An 18,931-nucleotide genomic window follows, 5' to 3' on the forward strand; every position below is an offset into this window, starting at 1 on the left:
GGCTTCCCGGTTAGCTCCAATGGTAAAGGATCTGCCTTCAATGTGGGAGACCTGGGTTCAATCCCTGGGTTGGGAAGATCTCCTGGAGAAGGAAATGGCAGCCCACTCCACTATCCTTGCAAGGAGAATTCCATGGACAGAGGAGCCTGGTGGGCTACAGTCCAAGGGTTGCCAAGAGTCAGACAGCACTGAGCGACTAACACGTTCACTTTCAAACTCAAATGTCCAACACTGAATCTCCAGTTTTCCTCTCTAAATCTACTCTTCCCAGAGCTTTCTTCATCTTAGTAGATGGAAACCGTTCTTTCAGTTATTTGAGCCCCAAACCATGGAGTCATACAAGGCAGAACCCTGCCAGTTCTGTCTTCAAAATGCAATCACAATCTAATAACCATTTCTCACCACCTCCACCACTATGTCCACGCCAGCGTCGACTTCTCCTGGATTACTTCAACAACCTCCAAAATGGTCTCCCTCCTAACTTCTATTTTACCACCTAAATTCTGTCTTTCACCAAGCAACCAGACTGATCCCTACCTTGTCACTGCTCCGCTCAATATCCCCCAGTAACTTCCTATCCACTCAGAATAAAACTATGTTCTTAAAGCGTCTCAGGAGACCACGCCAGACCTGCCCACGTGTGTCCCCACTCCCATGAGACCGCTTCCTATCACGCTCCCCTCCGCTCCAGCCACAGCTGACCTTGCTGCTTCCTGTAGAGCAAACACACTCCTGCCTCCAGGCCTGTGCACTTGTTCTCTCTCGCAGAGACACTCTTCCCTCCCATGCCCACATCTGCTCCCTCTCTCACTTCCCTCAGGTCATTTGCCAAATGTTCCCTTCTTAATAAGATCGACCACTCTATGTAAAATAGAAACCCTCAACTCACCCTTCTGGCATTCCCTCATATATTTACTGATGTATTTGCTTACTGTCTGCTCTGCCTCTATACTGTTAACTCCATGAGGGCATATTCTTCGTTTTCTCATTACCACGTTAGATCTGGGGCTTCTCTGGTGGCTCAGACGGTAAAGAATCTGCCTGCAATGCGGGAGACCTGGCTTCGATCCCTGGGTTGGGAAGATCCCCTGGAGGAGGGCATGCATGATAAGCCACTCCAGTATTCTTGCCTGGAGAATCCCATGGACAGAAGAGCCTGGCACCCTGCAGTCCATGAAGCTGCAAAGAGTCGGACACAACTGAGCAAGTGAGCACAGAACATGTTAGAACTAGGGCTTCCCAGGTGGTGCTAGTGGTAAAGAAACTGCCTGCCAACACAAGAGACGTAAGAGACATGGGTTCAATCTCTGGGTTGGGAAGATCCCAGGGCATGACAACCCACCCCAGTGTCCTTGCCTGGAGAATCCCACGGACAGAAGAGCCTGGTGGGCTACAGTTCATAAGGTCACAAAAGAGTCAGACACAACTGAAGTGACTTACCATGCATGGACACATGTTAAAACTAAGAGACCAGAGAGTGCCCAAAATATTTCTAACTGAATGAATTAAAATGTTAAGAAAATTAGTCCAAGAGACTCATGTGAAAAACGAATAGTTCTATAAGCAAAGGGAAGTTAAAGCCTAAATCATAAATATTCAAGCATTCATATTATGGAGAAAACAGTTCTTCGATGTTTACTTTTTCAGTAATAGCTACTCACGCATAGGAAAGTGGTATTTTTATGATAAAAGCACAAACTCCTATTTCACAGAGGTGACAAAGTACCAGCGACACGTAAAATATAACACACTGTCTGCCATCCAGTTCACTTTACTGCTCATGCCAAATTCAGGAAATTATCCTAAAGCCTTTTCTCCCTAACCTTAAATCCATCATAGGTCCCACTGAAAGTGAAAAGTGAAAGTGAAAGTTGCTCAGTTGTGTCCGACTCTTTGCGATCCCATGGACTATACAGTCCATGGAATTCTCTAGGCCAGAATACTGGAGTGGGTAGCCTTTCCCTTCTCCAGAGGATCTTCCCGACTGGGGAACTGAACCAGGGTCTTCTGCATTGCAGGTGGATTCTTTACCAACTGAGCTATCAGGGAAGCCCACATAGGTCCCATTGATTACCCCCAAAGCCACTCCACTAGAATCCCAGAAGACCATGCCACCATCATCTCTTGCCCAGGCTACTTTACTAGCCTGCTCACTGGTCTCCTCTTGACTTTCTATAATCCATTCCACATACAACAGTCAGAGGGATTTTCTTGAATGTGAATCAGACCTTGTCACTGCTTAAAATGTCCAATCATTTCCCAATGCCCTTGAATGAAAGCCAAAGTCTCTACCTTGCTCCTGCCTACTTCTTCTGTAGCTTCATATACCACCAAAGCTGTCGATTGCTTGCTAGATCCAACTGAATGGTCTCCATCCTTGTTCATCAAACAAACCAAGTTTGCTTCTGCTTTCAATTTTTCACACTGATTTTTCACAATTTTTCACAGCCTATACCTAGAATAGGCTTCCACCTTATATTCAAAGGGTTATTTCTTTTGTCATTCAGAACTCCTCTAAAATGTCACTCTTTTAGAGTAGGCTTCCTTGAATAACTAAAGTTGTCACCCAGTTACTCTCGATTAGATCACTCTATGTTAAAAATGAGCATGAGTGCGGGCTAAGTCGCTTTAGTTGTGTACAATATTGTGTGACTCTATGGACCATAGCCAGCCAGGCTACTCTGTCCATGGTATTCTCCAGGCAGGAATACTGGAGTGGGTTGCCATTCCCTCCTCCAAGGAATCTCCCCGATCCAGGGATCAAACCCTTGTCTCTGGCATCTCCAGCATTGGCAGGCCAGTTCTTTACCACTAGCACCACCTGGGAAGCCCCAGAAATGAGCATAGTCCCCATTATTAGCTGATAGTATCACTCTTGTTTTCTGTTTGACTCTCCACAAGAAGTAAGTTTATCTTCCTGTCTTGTTCATCAAAAAGAAAGTCTAATAGATAGCACATACTCAACAAATTTGCTGAATATTAAATGAATCCAGAGTCCCTATTTCTACTACTATCTATTTGTATTATAAAATCTTTTTAAAATTAAACAATAAACACCCAAAATGAACTGTCAAAAGCAATTCCTCTCCTCTCCCCACCCCCATCCCCCCACCTCCCCCCCAATTTAAATAATCCAGGACAAATTCCATGGCCATGTGATCATTCAAAGGCAGGCATGGTCAACAGCAAAGAAAAAGAAATTTGGTGAAGATAACAAACAGTTCTAAAATCGAAAGATTTGAAAGCCACATGACTATGGCTTTAAAGCAGATTATAAACATCTTCTACAGTAATAAGGTAAAATCATTTAAATATGAGCTTTAGGAAGTATAAGAAATGATAAGAAGATGGCATAAGAAAAAATATTTGGAGAAGGAAAAGGAAAAACAGGAAGAGGAAGCTTCAAATAGCAGAGGTAAACTAGGATTGAAAATTTACCAGATTATCTCCAACATGAATAATCCACACTGGGTAATAGAATATTGACTATAATTACATTCATCCTACTGACCTTGTTCTAAATTATTATGGATTATTACTAAGCAAGTTATTTTGTTCCACACCAGAGGTGGCTGTATTTCGCTATCAGATGACATGACCTCTAATTCAATAATGTCTGTAATGCACTGGTATCCTCAGATAAAAGCTGTCTATAATGTCTGAACAAAGGTGAATTAGTTATCCAATTCACACACGCAATTAACTCTCTTAATACCTGAGAGACCATGGAGCCCCTTCTGAATTTCCTATTAAATACTACATATGGAGGTCTTCCCTCCATCTGTAGTTATCTTGTGCTGTACTTCATAATAAACAATATTAATAGTTTATTGCCCCCGTCAAAAATCTTACATTAGTTATCATAAGAGACCTCATCCCACAAAGCAATGACTCATTTTCCTAGCAAAATGCATTCAATTCAAGTGTTACGCCTATTACTAGAGCACAACAGTTCTTTATGCTCAGTGACGTAAAAATAATAACAAAACCTTCTTGAAATATGGAAAATAATTTAATTTTCTTTACCATTTTAAAAATATCTCTCAAAATCCAAAAGGCAATGTTTATCTTGTGCATTTATATTTACATGCTGTGTTCATTTTAATAAAAGACTAATTATTTAAATTCAGGTGTTAAAGGGCAAAAACAAACCAAAATTGAGTATTTTTTTTTTTGCCACCTGTTCCCTTTACTAAGAGCTGAAATCTCATAAAGAGTCTGAAGGCAGAGCACGGCGCCCCTGCTTTGTACCCATATGTGATGCCAATGGCTGTATTCATAAAAACCCAGATCAGAATAACTAGTTAATGTCAAACGTTAAGCAAATACCTATGCTTTCTAACAAAGGAGGTAATTAATTAATTCTTCAGGGGATGCTTTTCATTTTGTCATCTAACATTAATGTATCTTTTCAGCAGAGAACAAGAGAAATCCCTAAGATAAAACCTAGTCCTCTTCGCACACGGCCGCATTAAAGTCCTCATCATACTGGACCCATCCTCGGAGCGAGGAAGCAGCTAGGCGTATCTAAGAATGTCCCTACAGTTCAGATGAAACCTGCTGCTCGCCTGGGCTTTCGCTGTCCCTCGCAACTCAAAGTGGGGTGGGGGGCGAGCAGAGGCATAAGGAAACCGTTTCTTACATGTGTTTCATATGTTTTATCCGCTCACGTAATGGCAGAAGGAGGAAGGGCATTACAGAAACTAAAGAGCCAAGGGCGCTGAGCTCTCAGGGCGCACGCAACCTAGGCTACACACCAACCTTCGGCGTGCTGCAGCACGAGGAACACCGACTCCTCGGAAACGATGAACTTGTGCAGGCACACCATGTGGGGCACACAGCGGGGCACGACGGTCTTTCTGCTCCTGCTGCATTCGCTGCTCTTCCTTAGACCCTACAGAGAACAAAAAGGTCAGCTGTGCCCTCAGCTGCCTTTGGAGCCTGCTGCGCTCTGTGTTTATCAACCAAACTAATCTATCCGAGTTACTCTGGGCTTCAGAGAAACCACTCATCTGCTGCTCTATGCCCCTCGGTCCCTGGAGGCTCTGCTGATGGCATCTGGCGTGAGTCCAGAGCACTGAAGATGCCACAAAGCTGCCATTAAAATCAATTACGTGGGTCAGTGTTTTTATTAGAGATGCTCTCAAACTAAGTCATCAGGATGACACACAGTTATTTCTCTATGACCTTTCCTTAAGTTTTATTTTACTTATGTGTATCTTCAAAGCAGTAGACATCGTGAGATCAATTCAAATTCCTGAGACACAAAAGGTATTCCGAGATTAAACGGGCAGTTTTGAAATGCTATTCCAAAAAAAATACGAAGATCATTTTAAGTTTTCTCCAAAGGAACAAGGTATGTGGAGTTTCTCGTGTCATACCATGGTTTAAAAACCTGAGGAAATATCAGCAATAAAGTATACTCAGAGAGAAAAATTTATTTCCGTGTATGTCACTGTGACCTACTGCCATGCTGATAAGTAAAAGAAAAAATATCAGAAAAACATAACACTGATTTGAAATTCATTAAATTCTGGATGCTGAGGAAATGCTTAAAATTAGGATACTTTTAGAATATTGCACTATGAAAATCCACTTCAAATACGATTTTGAAATTACAAAATTGAGGGGGGTTTCTTCCCTTATTCACTTAATTACAAATTGAGTAATACAGAGAATCAAAATTGAATTTAGGCAAAAGACATGGATAGGGATGTAGATAACACTTTTCCAAATACCTTTAACAAAGGCTTTAAGGTAAAATTTCAGCTCTTAAGAACTGTAGTCGTAATCAAAAGTATGATTGTATGTAGTCTTCATAAATTATGTAAAATATATTAGAGATGTATTTAAATTATACACTATACATTTAAACAGCATAAAATGAGTCTTCAACTTATCCAAATTATTTCCTCCACACTCTTTTTAAATGTATGCTACAGAGTATTTATCAACTGTGATGGAAGGACACAAAGTAAAGTGAATCCAGATGACTGCAAACACAAAAAAAGCCATTCAAACACACAGAAAAAAATTAAATACTTTCTTTCAGAAGCATAATTTGAAAATACATTTCTAAACTCATTAAACAGAAAAATTCTACTTACCTTTAAAATAAATGTCTGTTCTGTCCTTGTGTCCATTACAAGTAAAACCTACAAAAAAAGACATGAGTAATAAATTATTTACAATACAATGAAATACAAACTCATAACTTTTTGAAACCACACTAAAGGTTTGGGGGGAAAGTGCTGAAACTGACTCAGCCAAAACCATTAATTTCTGAATAGGCTTTTTTTTAAGTCACCAAATCACACTGTGAAAAATCCTATCCAAAGGGTATTTCCTTTCTAAAAATGCCATATTTTAGAAACACTACCATGTTTTCCTAGATTTATTTTAAAATATAATTCTTAAAAGGAAATATTACTTTAGAAAAATAACTTTTCCTTATGAAACATTAAGTGGCTAAGTAAAAAAAAAAAAAAATTGTTTTACAGAAATTGAAGTCTCAACTTTCTTCCCAAAACCTCAAACGTAGCCACTTGCTGCAATGTGATCTCAATAACTCAGGCCCCAACCCAAGGCACCCTTCTGGTGCTACTTCTCCATCTTGGACTTATCCTTAACTCCTCCTTTCCCATCAGCAAATCCTGCCAGCTCTATCTTCAAACTGTATCCAGAATCTGAACTCACCTCACCCCTTCCACAGATACTACCCTGAATGAAACAAAGATTTACCAGATTATAACAGTGGCCTCCCAACAGATTTCTCTGCTTCTATCTTTGCTGCCCTATGTTCTAGTCTCAAAATAGTTAAGGCAGGTTTTCTTTTTAAAAAATTATGTTATATCATGTATCACTTTTCTTATTCAGAGAAAAAGCATACATCCAAAAAATGACCTCAAGACCCCTCATAATTTCACATACCACCCCCTCAAACCACCTACTCCCCCTACCCATCTTAATGAAAAGAAAGAGTGAATAGAGCTAGGGAATCACCTTCCCATATTTATATTTATAGTTTATAAGTATATTCAATATTTATATATTTTATATCATGTTGATCTTTTTAGAGACATTACAGCAGATGTTGGCAAACTATTCCTGGAGAGATACAGGCAGTAAATATCCTAGGCTTTGCACCCCACATGGTCTCTGGTGTAGCTAGTGAACTCCACTGCTGTAGCACGAAGGCAGCAGTCTGAAACGGGCTGTGGCGGGAGAACTTGGACCTCAGAAATCTGTAAGCACGCAGCAGTCTGTAAGCACGGTACAAAGGTCTTTTTTCCTGCCCTCCTCAGTGAGTTGGGAGTCAAGGGTAAAAGAAGCTATCAAACTTAGGAAAATAAAAGAATGCTGAGAAGAAACAGGCAAGTTAAAATGAGGAACCTGTTTAAGACCTGATGAATTTGAAGTCATAGTGACAACTTCATCTTTGACCCCTCTTCTGAGTGCTTGATCTATCCTATTCTACTCTATCTAATTTCAAACAAATATTCCCACAGATACCTTCTCAAAGCCCTCTCTTCACTAAAAACAAAACCCAATTTTACCTCTTAACAGTATTAAATATTATCACCCATGAAACCCCCTAAATCAAAAAGTTCCCTAAGTCCTGTGAGTTCTCCCCCGTCCCCACCTTTGTGACCAGTGACCAAGTCTAGTCAATTCTACGCCCTAAGTATTTCTCCTCTCCACCCTCCACTCTCTTTGGCCTTCCATGATTTCAGTGTTTACTATGTGCTATGCTTTAGTCATGTGTAATCACTGTTAATTCTTTCAATTACCCAATAAGATAATTTTACCATTCCTACTCCATATGTGAAGATATTATAGCTTCATCTGTAGAAGATATAATGGTGAAGTGAAAGTCACTTAGTTGTGTCTGACTCTTTGCGACCCCATGGACTGTCCATGGAATTCTCCAGGCCAGAATACTGGAGTGGGGAGCCTTTCCCTTCTCTGGGGGATCTTCCCAACCCAGGGATCGAACCCAGGCCTCTCGCATTGCAGGTGGATTCTTTACCAGCTGAGCCACCAGGGAAGCCCATAATGGTAGATGATAATAGTATCTACCATTTGTGAGAATTTCAGTGAGATAATCTTTAAAAGTGCTTGGTACAGCCAATTGTTACTATTACTGCTGTTACTATAATAGCTTCTTCTCCCTGAAATGTTCACCCAGCCCCTTACCAAACAAGCACTCATACTTCCATATTCAGCTCAAATGTCACTGATGCTCTTCTTCCTTTGTTTTCCTACTATATAGGATACCAGCCTCTTCAATATGGTTTTATTTGGTCACTTTGGCCCATATCCCAACCAGATTTCAAGCTTTTCATCAGCATGTTGTAAGCAGAATAACAGTTGCCAATGTTGCTCATACCTTAATCTCCATAACTTGTGAATATGTTATGTTATTGGCCAAAAGGACTCTGCAGATGTAATTAGGATACAGACCTTACAACAGATTACCTTGGATTATCTGAGTGGGCTCAATCAAATCACATGAACCCTTAGAGAACTGTCTCAGTCCAGAACTGTAATGATGCACAAAACTGATATGGCAGAAGGGGAAATCAGAGGGATTCATAGTATGAAAGAGATGTTGCTGCTGGCTCCAAGATACAGAGGTCCACATGTAAACACTGGACATAGACCTCTAGGAGCTCACAGTAAGCATAAGAAGGAACAGGCAACTTTCAGGCACAAAGGCCAACCCTTGGTTGAGAGCTAGCAACCACAGTCCTACAACCCCAAAGAAAGGACTACAGCCAACAACCCGAGTGAGCTTGAAATTGGATTTTCCCCCAGAGTCTCCGGGAAAGAAAGCAGCTCTGCCAGCACCTTGAATTCAGCCCAACGCAACTCCTCTCAGACCTCTGGCCCAGAGAACTCTGACATCATAAAGTGAGTTGTTTTAAGCAGCTACGTTTGTGGTAATTTGTAATGCAGCAACAGAAAATTAATACAAGGCAGAAACTGTATTTCTTTCAACACATAACCTATCCACCTCCCAAAGTAACTGTTCACTAAACATATGTGAATGAATTTAGGCATAAAGTTTGGAAGGTAGATAGCAATATGGGAATGGAGTTTAGAAAATAAGTCAGGACTAGAGATGTATATAAATTGCTAAGAATTCTCCACTAAAAACAATAGCTAAAGACAGGAGGGAGTATCCTACTAGAATGCTTACTTTCGAGCAGCCACTGTGATGGGGTTTAAAGAATCAAATCACATAATACATTCAACAATCTAATAAGGTAGGTATACTATTTCTTTTTCTTTTTGATCACATCATGCAGCATGTGGGATCTTCGTTCCCCAGCTGGGGATCAAACCCATGCACCTTGCAGTGAAGTGTGGAGTCTTAGCCACAGGACTGCCAGGGAAATCCTGAGGTAAGTATACTTTAATTAATCACGTTTATAGATGAGAAGGCCTTTCCTGGTGGCTCAGGCAGTAAAGAATCCACCTGCAATGGAGGAGACCTGGGTTCAATCCCTGGGCTGGGAAGATCCCCTGGACAAGGGAACAGCTACCCACTCCAGTATCCTGGCCTGGAGAAGTCCATGGACAGAGGAGCCTGGCAGGTTACAGTCCATGGGGTCACAAAGAGTTGGACACGACTGAGTGACTCTCACTTTCATAGATGAGAAAACAAACATAAAATTGCTAATGTGCTCAAGCTCACAAAAAGAAATAGAGGAAAACAATAGAATGGGAAAGACTAAAGATCTCTTCAAGAAAATTAGAGATACCAAGGGAACATTTCATGCACAGATGGGCAAAATAAAGGACAGAAATGGTATGGACCTAACAGAAGCAGAAGATACTAAGAAGAGGTGGCAAGAATACACAGAAGAACTACACAAAAAAGATCTTCACAGCCCAGATAATCAAGATGGTGTGACCAGTCACCTACAGTCAGACATCCTGGAATGCGAAGTCAAGTGGGCCTTAGGAAACATCACTACAAACAAAGCTAGTGGAGGTGATGGAATTCCAGTTGAGCTATTTCAAATCCTAAAAGATGATGCTGTGAAAGGGCTGCACGCAATATGCCAGCAAATTTGGAAAACTCAGCAGTGGCCACAAGACTGGAAAAGGTCAGTTTTCATTCCAATCCCAAAGAAAGGCAATGCCTGAGAATGCTCAAACTACCGCACAGTTGCACTCATTTCACATGCTAGCAAAGTAATGCTCAAAATTCTCCAAGCCAGGCTTCAATAGTACATGAACCATGAACTTTCAGATGTTTAAGCTGGATTTAGAAAAGGCAGAGGAACCAGAGATCAAATTCCCAACATCCGCTGGATCATCAAAAAAGCAAGAGAGTTTCAGAAAAACATCTATTTCTGCTTTACTGACTATGCCAAAGTCTTTGACTGTGTGGTTCACAACAAACTGTGGAAAATTCTTAAAGAGACAGGAATCCCACACCACCTGACCTGCCTCTTGAGAAATCTGTATGCAGGTCTGGAAGCAACAGTTAGAACTGGACATGGAACAACAGACTGGTTCCAAATCAGGAAAGGAGTACATCAAGGCTGTATATTCTCACCCTGCTTATTTAACTTCTATGCAGAGTACATCATGAGAAACACTAGGCTGGATAAAGCACAAGCTGGAATCAAGATTGCTGGGAGAAATATCAATAACCTCAGATATGCAGATGACACCACCCTTATGACAGAAAGTGAAGAAGAATTAAAGAGCCTCAAGATGAAAGTGAAAGAGGAGAGTGAAAAAGTTGGTTTAAAATTCAACATTCAGAAAACTAAGATCATGGCATCTGGTCCCAACACTTCATGACAAATAGATGGGGAAACAGTGACAGATTTTATTTGCGGGGGCTCCAAAATTACTGCAGATGGTGATTGCAGCCATGAAATTAAGATGCTACTCCTTGGAAGAAAAGTTATGACCAACTTAGCATATGAAAAAGCAGAGACATTACTTTGCCAACAAAGGTCGTCTAGTCAAGGCTATGGTTTTTCCAGTAGTCATGTATGGATGTGAGAGTTGGACCATAAAGAAAGCTGAGCGCCAAAGAATTGATGCTTTTGAACTCTGGTGTTGGAGAGAAGACTCTTGAGAGTCCCTTGGACTGCAAGGAGATCCAACCAGTCCATCCTAAAGGAAATCAGTCCTGAATATTCACTGGAAAAACTGATGCTGAAGCTGAAACTCCAATACTTTGGCCACCTGATGTGAAGAATTGACTCATTTGAAAAGACCCTGATGCTGGGAAAGATTGAAGGTGGGAGGAGAGGGGAACGACAGAGGATGAGATGGTTAGATGGCATCACCGACTCAATGGACATGAGTTTGAGTAAACTCCGGGAGTTGGTGATGGACAGGAAGGCCTGGTGTGCTACAGTTCATGGGGTCGCAAAGAGTCAGAACTGAACTGAGAGGTGAAATTTAAACCCTACCAATCTGGCTCCAGGGTTCTTCCTCTTTAACTGTTAAACTGCTAAACTAACACATCATGAGTGCAAAAGGAGGCACATCTCTGTAAAGGTGAGCTAAATAAACATCTACTGAGTCTGTAGAGACACTCTGCTGCTAAGTCACTTCAGTCGTGTCCGACTCTGTGCGACCCCATCCCTGGGATTCTCCAGGCAAGAACACTGGAGTGGGTTGCCATTTCCTTCTCCAATGCATAAAAGTGAAAAGTGAAAGTGAAGTCGCTCAGTTGTGTCCAACTCTTTGCGACCGCATGGACTGCAGCCCACCAGGCTCCTCTGTCCATGGGATTCTCCAGGCAAGAGTACTGGAGCGGGGTGCCATTGCCTTCTCCGGTAGAGACACTCAGTGTTCCTTAAATCTCATTTGTTTTCACATCAGTTTGTAACTCCTTTTAAGTCACTCACCAGATTCCAATCCTATCTAAATAACATACATCAATATGATACAGAAAACGCTCCACCAGGTAAAAAGTATGGAAGCTGTAGAAAGGAAAGAACTTTTTTCTATCAGAAGCTTCTTAATCGACTGGACGATGTATCCCTGTGTAAATCAGTAGCGGTATCTCTTTGCTGGTCTCACTTAGTCATGAAGTATGAAGTAGATCAGATAAAAAGGCCAAATTAAGATCGATAAACACGGCTGAGAAGGGCTACTTTGTTTACATTTACTTTCTTCTCCTACCAAGTTTGTTTGTGACTAGACAATGTTCACATTGAGGCAATAAACACAAGAACATATGTGATTTTTTTTAAATGTGCCCTTTGACTGTCAATTTCTCCCAAACAGGTGTTGGCTAAATGATTATAAATTGGCCTCTGGATACACCTCTTCAACTGAGCCGTACAGGGCTGGTGATAATATAATTAGACCTAAAAACATCAGGCTGGTGAATGCTTTCCATCTGTTTGGCAATAATGTTTAGTTAACAATAGTCTTTAAAAGAAGCACCTTCAACTTCAGTTCTTAAAGTTATTTATAGAGCCATTCTTAACACACCAGCACTCCTGCTAACAAGAGCTTTAGCCACTTGGAAATTATTAGCCATACGGCTGTATACAAAGAGAAACGACTGCATTTAACATCTGTATCTTTCCAAATTTACACGCTTCAACCTCATTTAGAGTCATTTCTTAATGAACAGTGCTATGGCACTGCATTAATATTATAGTTGCATGCACAAAGATCATAAGGAGCCAAACATTTTTTTAATGCCAACAGTAGGCCAATCTGTAATGAAGCTGTCAGCATAAAGGACAAAATAATAGCTTCTTTAACCCTCAAACAGAATTTGTTCATTTGTGGACTAGAACACATCAATTTAAAAACTGCTCATGGGTTTGCTCACCTTTATAAAGACAAAAATCTAATCTAGTACTAATTTGATACAATTGTCTTTCCAATGAAAGGCTCCTAAAACCAGCTTTTATTTCATGATAAAACAAGTTCTATAACTCAAACTGTCATGAAATAATTATCTTGGATGGCATACCTTATTGAGAGAATACAATTAATGTATTTTTCCCTTTCATTTTTCACACTTACTTATCAGCACTATATTAGCATATGGTCTAACAGGAGAGATTACTCCATCTTTGCCCATGATAATATATAGAATCACTGCTCCTAACTGGAAAAAAAAAAAAAAAAGAAAAAAGCAAACAACTTATCCCTCCAGGATTAGCCTCATCTGTTCCTCAATTCCACCAGCACAATGAGACTTGCTTACTTTCCTTTCACAACAGTAGCAGGAAAAGCTCCAGTTGACTATCAGTAAATTTTGTTAACTAGAATGGGGAAGGCTTGACATCTAAGTATGTTTAACTAGGTACTACCTCTGGAAAGATAGGGGAGGTAGGACAGCATATCAAAAGTATCAAATGACGATTATTTTTTAGGCACATGAAAAATAAATTTGGAGAAAAGAAAAGAGAAAAACAGCAATATAGACACAATGACTATGGTGAGGAAGTACAGAACGTTTCCTTCAGTGAAGATTATGCCACCTATTTTTGAATTTTTTTAGATATTTAATTTAAATGTTGACATTCAAAGTCTGTAAGCCTCTAGAAGTAACTTCAGCTGCAATTCCTTTAAGAAGAAAGATTACCTGGGTAATCCAAGGGAACACCTCTCACTACTTTGGTGCCACTTATTTCAAAGAACTCCAAAACAATGAATAAAAGTTGGGGTTTTTTTGTTTTTTTGCTTTTAATGTTTAAGAAAAGCCTACAGAGACAGCCATACTGGGACAAACAGCCTTCCCTTTAATGGCTGTCACAGCACGATTCCTGTTGACTGGACGTCATCTAAATGGACTTCAGTTGTGCAAGTTACACCACTTAGAACTCACACATAAACACACCAGAGAACCAGGGGATCAACATAAGAAAGAGTCCAGAGAAAACAGAGAAGCCCAATCAGACAAGTTAGCTAGTTTTTCTCAACATAGTTCCAGATAAATAAGGTTATACTTACTATACTCTCTTGAACAGCCCACACTTGACCATTATTAGATTCACTAAACTCATCTCGGCAGTGTTACAGGTACTGGTAACGTTATTCTTCTGTAGAAACAGTCACAAACCTAAAGCGCATTTTAAACCTTTGCTTTCCCTGTCAACACCACATGGTGATAATCAGATGTTACTCAAAATGTATTTTGACTGTTAAATGTTAATTCCATACCTTATTCTCATGAGATATATCTTATAAAAATTCAACAGCAGAAAACAAAGAGTACTCGGTGAACTTTAATACCAACAATTCTTCCAGTTCTTCCCACCGGGGTCTAACTTTCTCTTTTTTGGACATCAGAAGCTAGCAGTGTTCCCTGTACTACCACCCGGCAACTCCAAAAGTAAAGGATACTCAGCCTACCACTTTTGTCCGTGAGAAACTGCAGCACCAGGAGCGTCAGCATGAACAGACAGTGGAGAGGCACTTCTTGCCCTCACGCCATGAAACCAACCTGTTTTTGATGGTCCTGCGTTCACAAAAGTTGCTTCACTGATAAGAACTGAAGTATGAAGAGTAACATTTGACATGGATACTTGCAACTCTATCCTAAAGGATAGAGAGTTCAAGGATCTGTTTTCAGCAAAGCATAAAAAGTACCCTTGTGACTGAAGGGGAACAGAAAAAAAATTCTTTGATGTCTTATCAGTGTTTTATTGGTGCTAGAATTTCCAACATAAGACAACATCATGAAGTAAGTGAACAAACAGTCCAAAAGGATATTGCTTTGTGGATTGATGGCAAAGCCAAAAACATCACCAACCAACTTACAGCAAGGTGAAATATCATTTTGAAGTGGGCTGAGTTCTCTAGGCGTCTATAACCTAGAAATATCTTCAAATGCAGGAAACAACAGAACTGATCTACTAGGATTGTATGGAAGTAGTATGCAAGATCCACACTGCTTTCCAGTTATTAAATTCCAAATTATCACAAATCGAAATATAGTTTAAATGTTTATCCCAATACATTTAATTCCCCAAAACATCCCATTTCAGTTTACCTAAATCTCTTATCTGCCTTTACTAAAAACAATTGGGGCAAGAACAAGGGGGAAAGAATGACATTAGGACAAGCAAGCAACACAAAACTAAGCTGGTAAATAACTAATTTCTCTATAAGAAAACAACTGATCTTAGACTTCTTTAAATGCCCACACATTTGCAAAGGTTTGAGTATGCTAATTTTTTAATTAAAAGATATTTCAGCAGTGAAAGCTCTTTCATATGCACTACTGATTCTTCATCAAACGTTAACTTTCCAACTTAACACCAGTATAGCCGGTGGCAGCCTGAAGGTTCACCATCTGCTGCTACCCAAAGTCACTGTGGCCACCTTCAGAACATACGCATCAAAGCCTGGAGATAAGAGACTGAAGGAATACTGCCCAAGTCAGCATAAGGGCGATGACAAACCCAGAGGCAGGCATCAGGCAAACTACCAGAAAATTTAGAACACCACGAACCATCAGTCACCTCTTCGAATACATACCCAAGGTCACAAGGGACTCTAGCGGCTGAACAAACAGCCAAGAGAAATACTACCACTAATGCAATTTACTTAAGTAAATAAGGATGATGATTTTTTCCTTAAAGGAGAGGGGACAGTTATTTTTTTAAACCTCCTATAATTTTACTCAAAGCAAGCATATGATAAATAAAATGAAATATAAAATTGAAGTTATATTAATCTATGAATAATAATAAAGGTATAAGTATATATTTTAGGCAGTCATAAAATAAGGTACTTTTCTTTGAAAGATTTATCTTCTGTGTACCATCATACCCACCATTCAAATATTACCAAAGTACCTTGAGATGAGATTTTATAAAATTCACAAAATAGCAATTAAAAACCCTGATTTCTGCTACTGAAAAATGTCATTTATTTAAGGTAATGATCATATTCACCACAATACTGCATATAGAAACATAATGTTGTGACGTCTTTTAAAATACTAATAAGAAAGAAACTCAAAAACCTGGCTATATTCAATTATAATACTGAATAATTGACATATTCACTTTAAAAGAAATTAACTAATATGAAATTTTCTTATACATCATCTTTGATTTCTAGGTTGGTTATTTTGGTTGCTTAAATGTAGTTAGAAAAAAAAGCATATAGAAAATATCTTTTAGAGTATATAAAGCATCTTTCAATTCTTAATTTGAAAATGGCAACAGATACATTTAGTTAGAATTCATTCTAATCTTAATCCAGATTTTTAAAAATTCTTCCAAACTTCCACAGCAAATTAGTTATAAGTTAATTTAAAACTAGGGCATTATTAAGCATTCATATACCATAAGAACTGTCATAATGAAGCCCATTTGTCCTGCCCTCTATTTAAATTGAACACAACCTGTTGAGCACAACTATCTATAGTTTCTACAACCCGGTATAATAGAGTAGTGTGTGTGTGTGTGTGTGTGTGTGTGTGTGTGTGTGTTATAATAGAGTAGTGTGTGTGTGTGTGTGTGTGTGTGTGTGTGTGTTATAATAGAGTAGTGTGTGTGTGTGTGTGTGTGTGTGTGTGTGTGTGTGTGTGGTATAATAGAGTAGTGTGTGTGTGTGTGTGTGTGTGTGTGTGTGTGTGTGTGTGTGTGTGTGTGTGTGTTATAATAGAGTAGTGTGTGTGTGTGTGTGTGTGTGTGTGTGTGTGTGTGTGTGGTATAATAGAGTAGTGTGTGTGTGTGTGTGTGTGTGTGTGTGTGTGTGTGTGTGTGTGTGTGTTCCAGGTGAATATAATTCATACCTCTGTATACTTAGTAATTTCAATAATAATCATGATGATTTCTTAAAGGGTCATAGTTTGTCACTTTGAGAGCTAAAAATAGAGTAAATATTATCAAAATAACTTTATCTTCCAAGAAATGTTATGAATATATTATGAATCATAACATTAAAAAAAAAAGCAAGCAAGCATATTTTGGTGGTGCTAAAAGAATATGCAAATACAAGTAATATACTCAAAATTCAAAAACCACTCATTCTCATACTATTTCATTGCTCCAAAGGGCTCTGAAATATGGCTGGCAAAGTTTGTTTTCTTTGACAGACTAATATCAGGATCAGAAAAGATAAAAAGGATTTTAAGGATGTTTCTCTACTTCCCTTCTAAAAGTCATTTGGCCAACACCTGGATTATTCATCCTTAGGCAAATAGCTAAATCTAGTCCTGCCCTACAGCAATACAAAACACATGTGATTCTCTAGAAAATAACCCAGGGAGTAATTATTTCAACCACAAAAATGAATTTTAAATCTCTTATATTCCTATTAGTTGAATGTCAATGAATGTGAACCATTCCTCAGTCATATCTCATCTTAGGATGTGAAGTGAATGATTTAGTGAACAATAACCTATACAGAAAGGTCTTATATATTTATACACACACAAACATAAAAACATGAAAAAAGTTTTACTTTGTATAATTTTTAAAATCCTCGGCCTATATATCTATTACTTCATAAAACATGCTTCCAAAGGACATGGTGTGTCTTTGTAAGAAAACAGGTATAAATATAGCAGAAGGCAGAATATAAAAGACAGAGAAATCAGGTTTAAAACAGAAAGGCTGAAGAGCCAGGAAAAACATCCACTTAGGAGGCTCTTCTCAGATCCAAATGCTTTAAAAGCTAGATCTCTACACCTCTGTCATTCTCATTTTGATTGTCTGTTTTCTGTTTTTGCAAAGCAATTTGCCCAAGGCTACAAAGAGATTATGCTAAAGAGAGGTTAAAACTCTGAAGTTCTGGGTTTATAGGCCCAAGTTCAGCTTATGTCATTCAATTCCATAATGAAACCATTTATTTTATTTTTTTGGTTTGAATTCTGAAGTTCACTTGGGATAATGATTTGACACTGTTAACTTTAGATGAAAATTAACTCAAAAGTATGATCTGTTATATTTAGCTTTAAATACATTTTTCTTTTTTGCATTTGCCAGAAACACCTAATACTCTAGTGCTGATAAAAATATCCATGAAATTAAAAGACATTTACTCCTTGGAAGAAAAGTTATGACCAACCTAGATAGCATATTAAAAAGCAGAGACATTACTTTGCAACAAAGGTCCATCTAGTCAAAGCTATGGTTTTTCCGGTAGTCATGTATGGATATGAGAGTTGGACTATAAAGAAAGCTGAGCGCCAAAGAATTGATGCTTTTGAACTGTGGTGTTGGAGCAGACTCTTGAGAGTCCCTTGGACTGCAAGGAGATCCAACCAGTCCATTCTAAAGGAAATCAGTCCTGGGTGTTCACTGGAAGGACTGATGCTAAAGCTGAAACTCCAATACTTTGGCTACCTGATGCGAAGAACTGACTCATTTGAAAAGACCCTGATGCTGGGAAAGATTGAAGGTGGGAGGAGAAGGGGACGACAGAGATGGTTGGATGGCATCACCGACTCAAAGGACATGAACTTGAGTAAACTCCAGGAGTTGGTGATGGACAGGGAAGCCTGGCGTGCTGCAGTCCATGGGGTCGCAGAGTCGGACACGACTGAGTGACTGAACTGAATTCAACTGAACTCCGTCTTCATCTGTCTGTTTTAAAAACAAATGGATTTCACATATTGTTAGCTTGCTTTTCCCCCCGTCCTAATGGTGTACTTTCATCATCTTTCCTTATCAGTGCCTCATATAGGTGTCTATATTCAGAGAGGCAGTATAGTATAGCAATTGAAAGCAAGGAGCAAAGAGTCGGACACGCTGAGCGACCGAACTGAGGCTGAGACTGATTCACACTCTGACTTAATATTTTCATTTGGCTGCTAAATGTGCTGTCAACACACTCAAATAAATATAGGCCCTGCAAACTGAAATAAGTTCCTAAAAAATAGCAAATATACGCACATAATTTGTATATAGTGTTCAAATCAGAGTAGTGTGTACTCAGTAAATGCTATCTTACAAAGGTAATAGGTTGA

General features: G+C 39.2%; 1 protein-coding gene across 3 annotated transcripts in view; it reads right to left on the minus strand.

Moving 5' to 3' along the window:
- RPS6KC1 (ribosomal protein S6 kinase C1) overlaps positions 1 to 18,931 on the minus strand; it is a 195,389-nt gene that overhangs the window by 39,696 nt on the left and 136,762 nt on the right. For all 3 annotated transcript variants that reach the window (XM_065936225.1, XM_065936224.1, XM_065936223.1), the window contains 2 exons: positions 6,108 to 6,155; positions 4,762 to 4,894 (listed from right to left, as the gene is read on the minus strand). In XM_065936225.1, coding sequence (XP_065792297.1) covers positions 4,762 to 4,894; positions 6,108 to 6,155 — 181 coding nt within the window. The remainder of the gene's footprint in view (positions 1 to 4,761; positions 4,895 to 6,107; positions 6,156 to 18,931) is intronic.

Source organism: Muntiacus reevesi, chromosome 5 (assembly GCF_963930625.1).
Source record: "Muntiacus reevesi chromosome 5, mMunRee1.1, whole genome shotgun sequence".
NCBI classification, from domain to species: domain Eukaryota; kingdom Metazoa; phylum Chordata; class Mammalia; order Artiodactyla; family Cervidae; genus Muntiacus; species Muntiacus reevesi.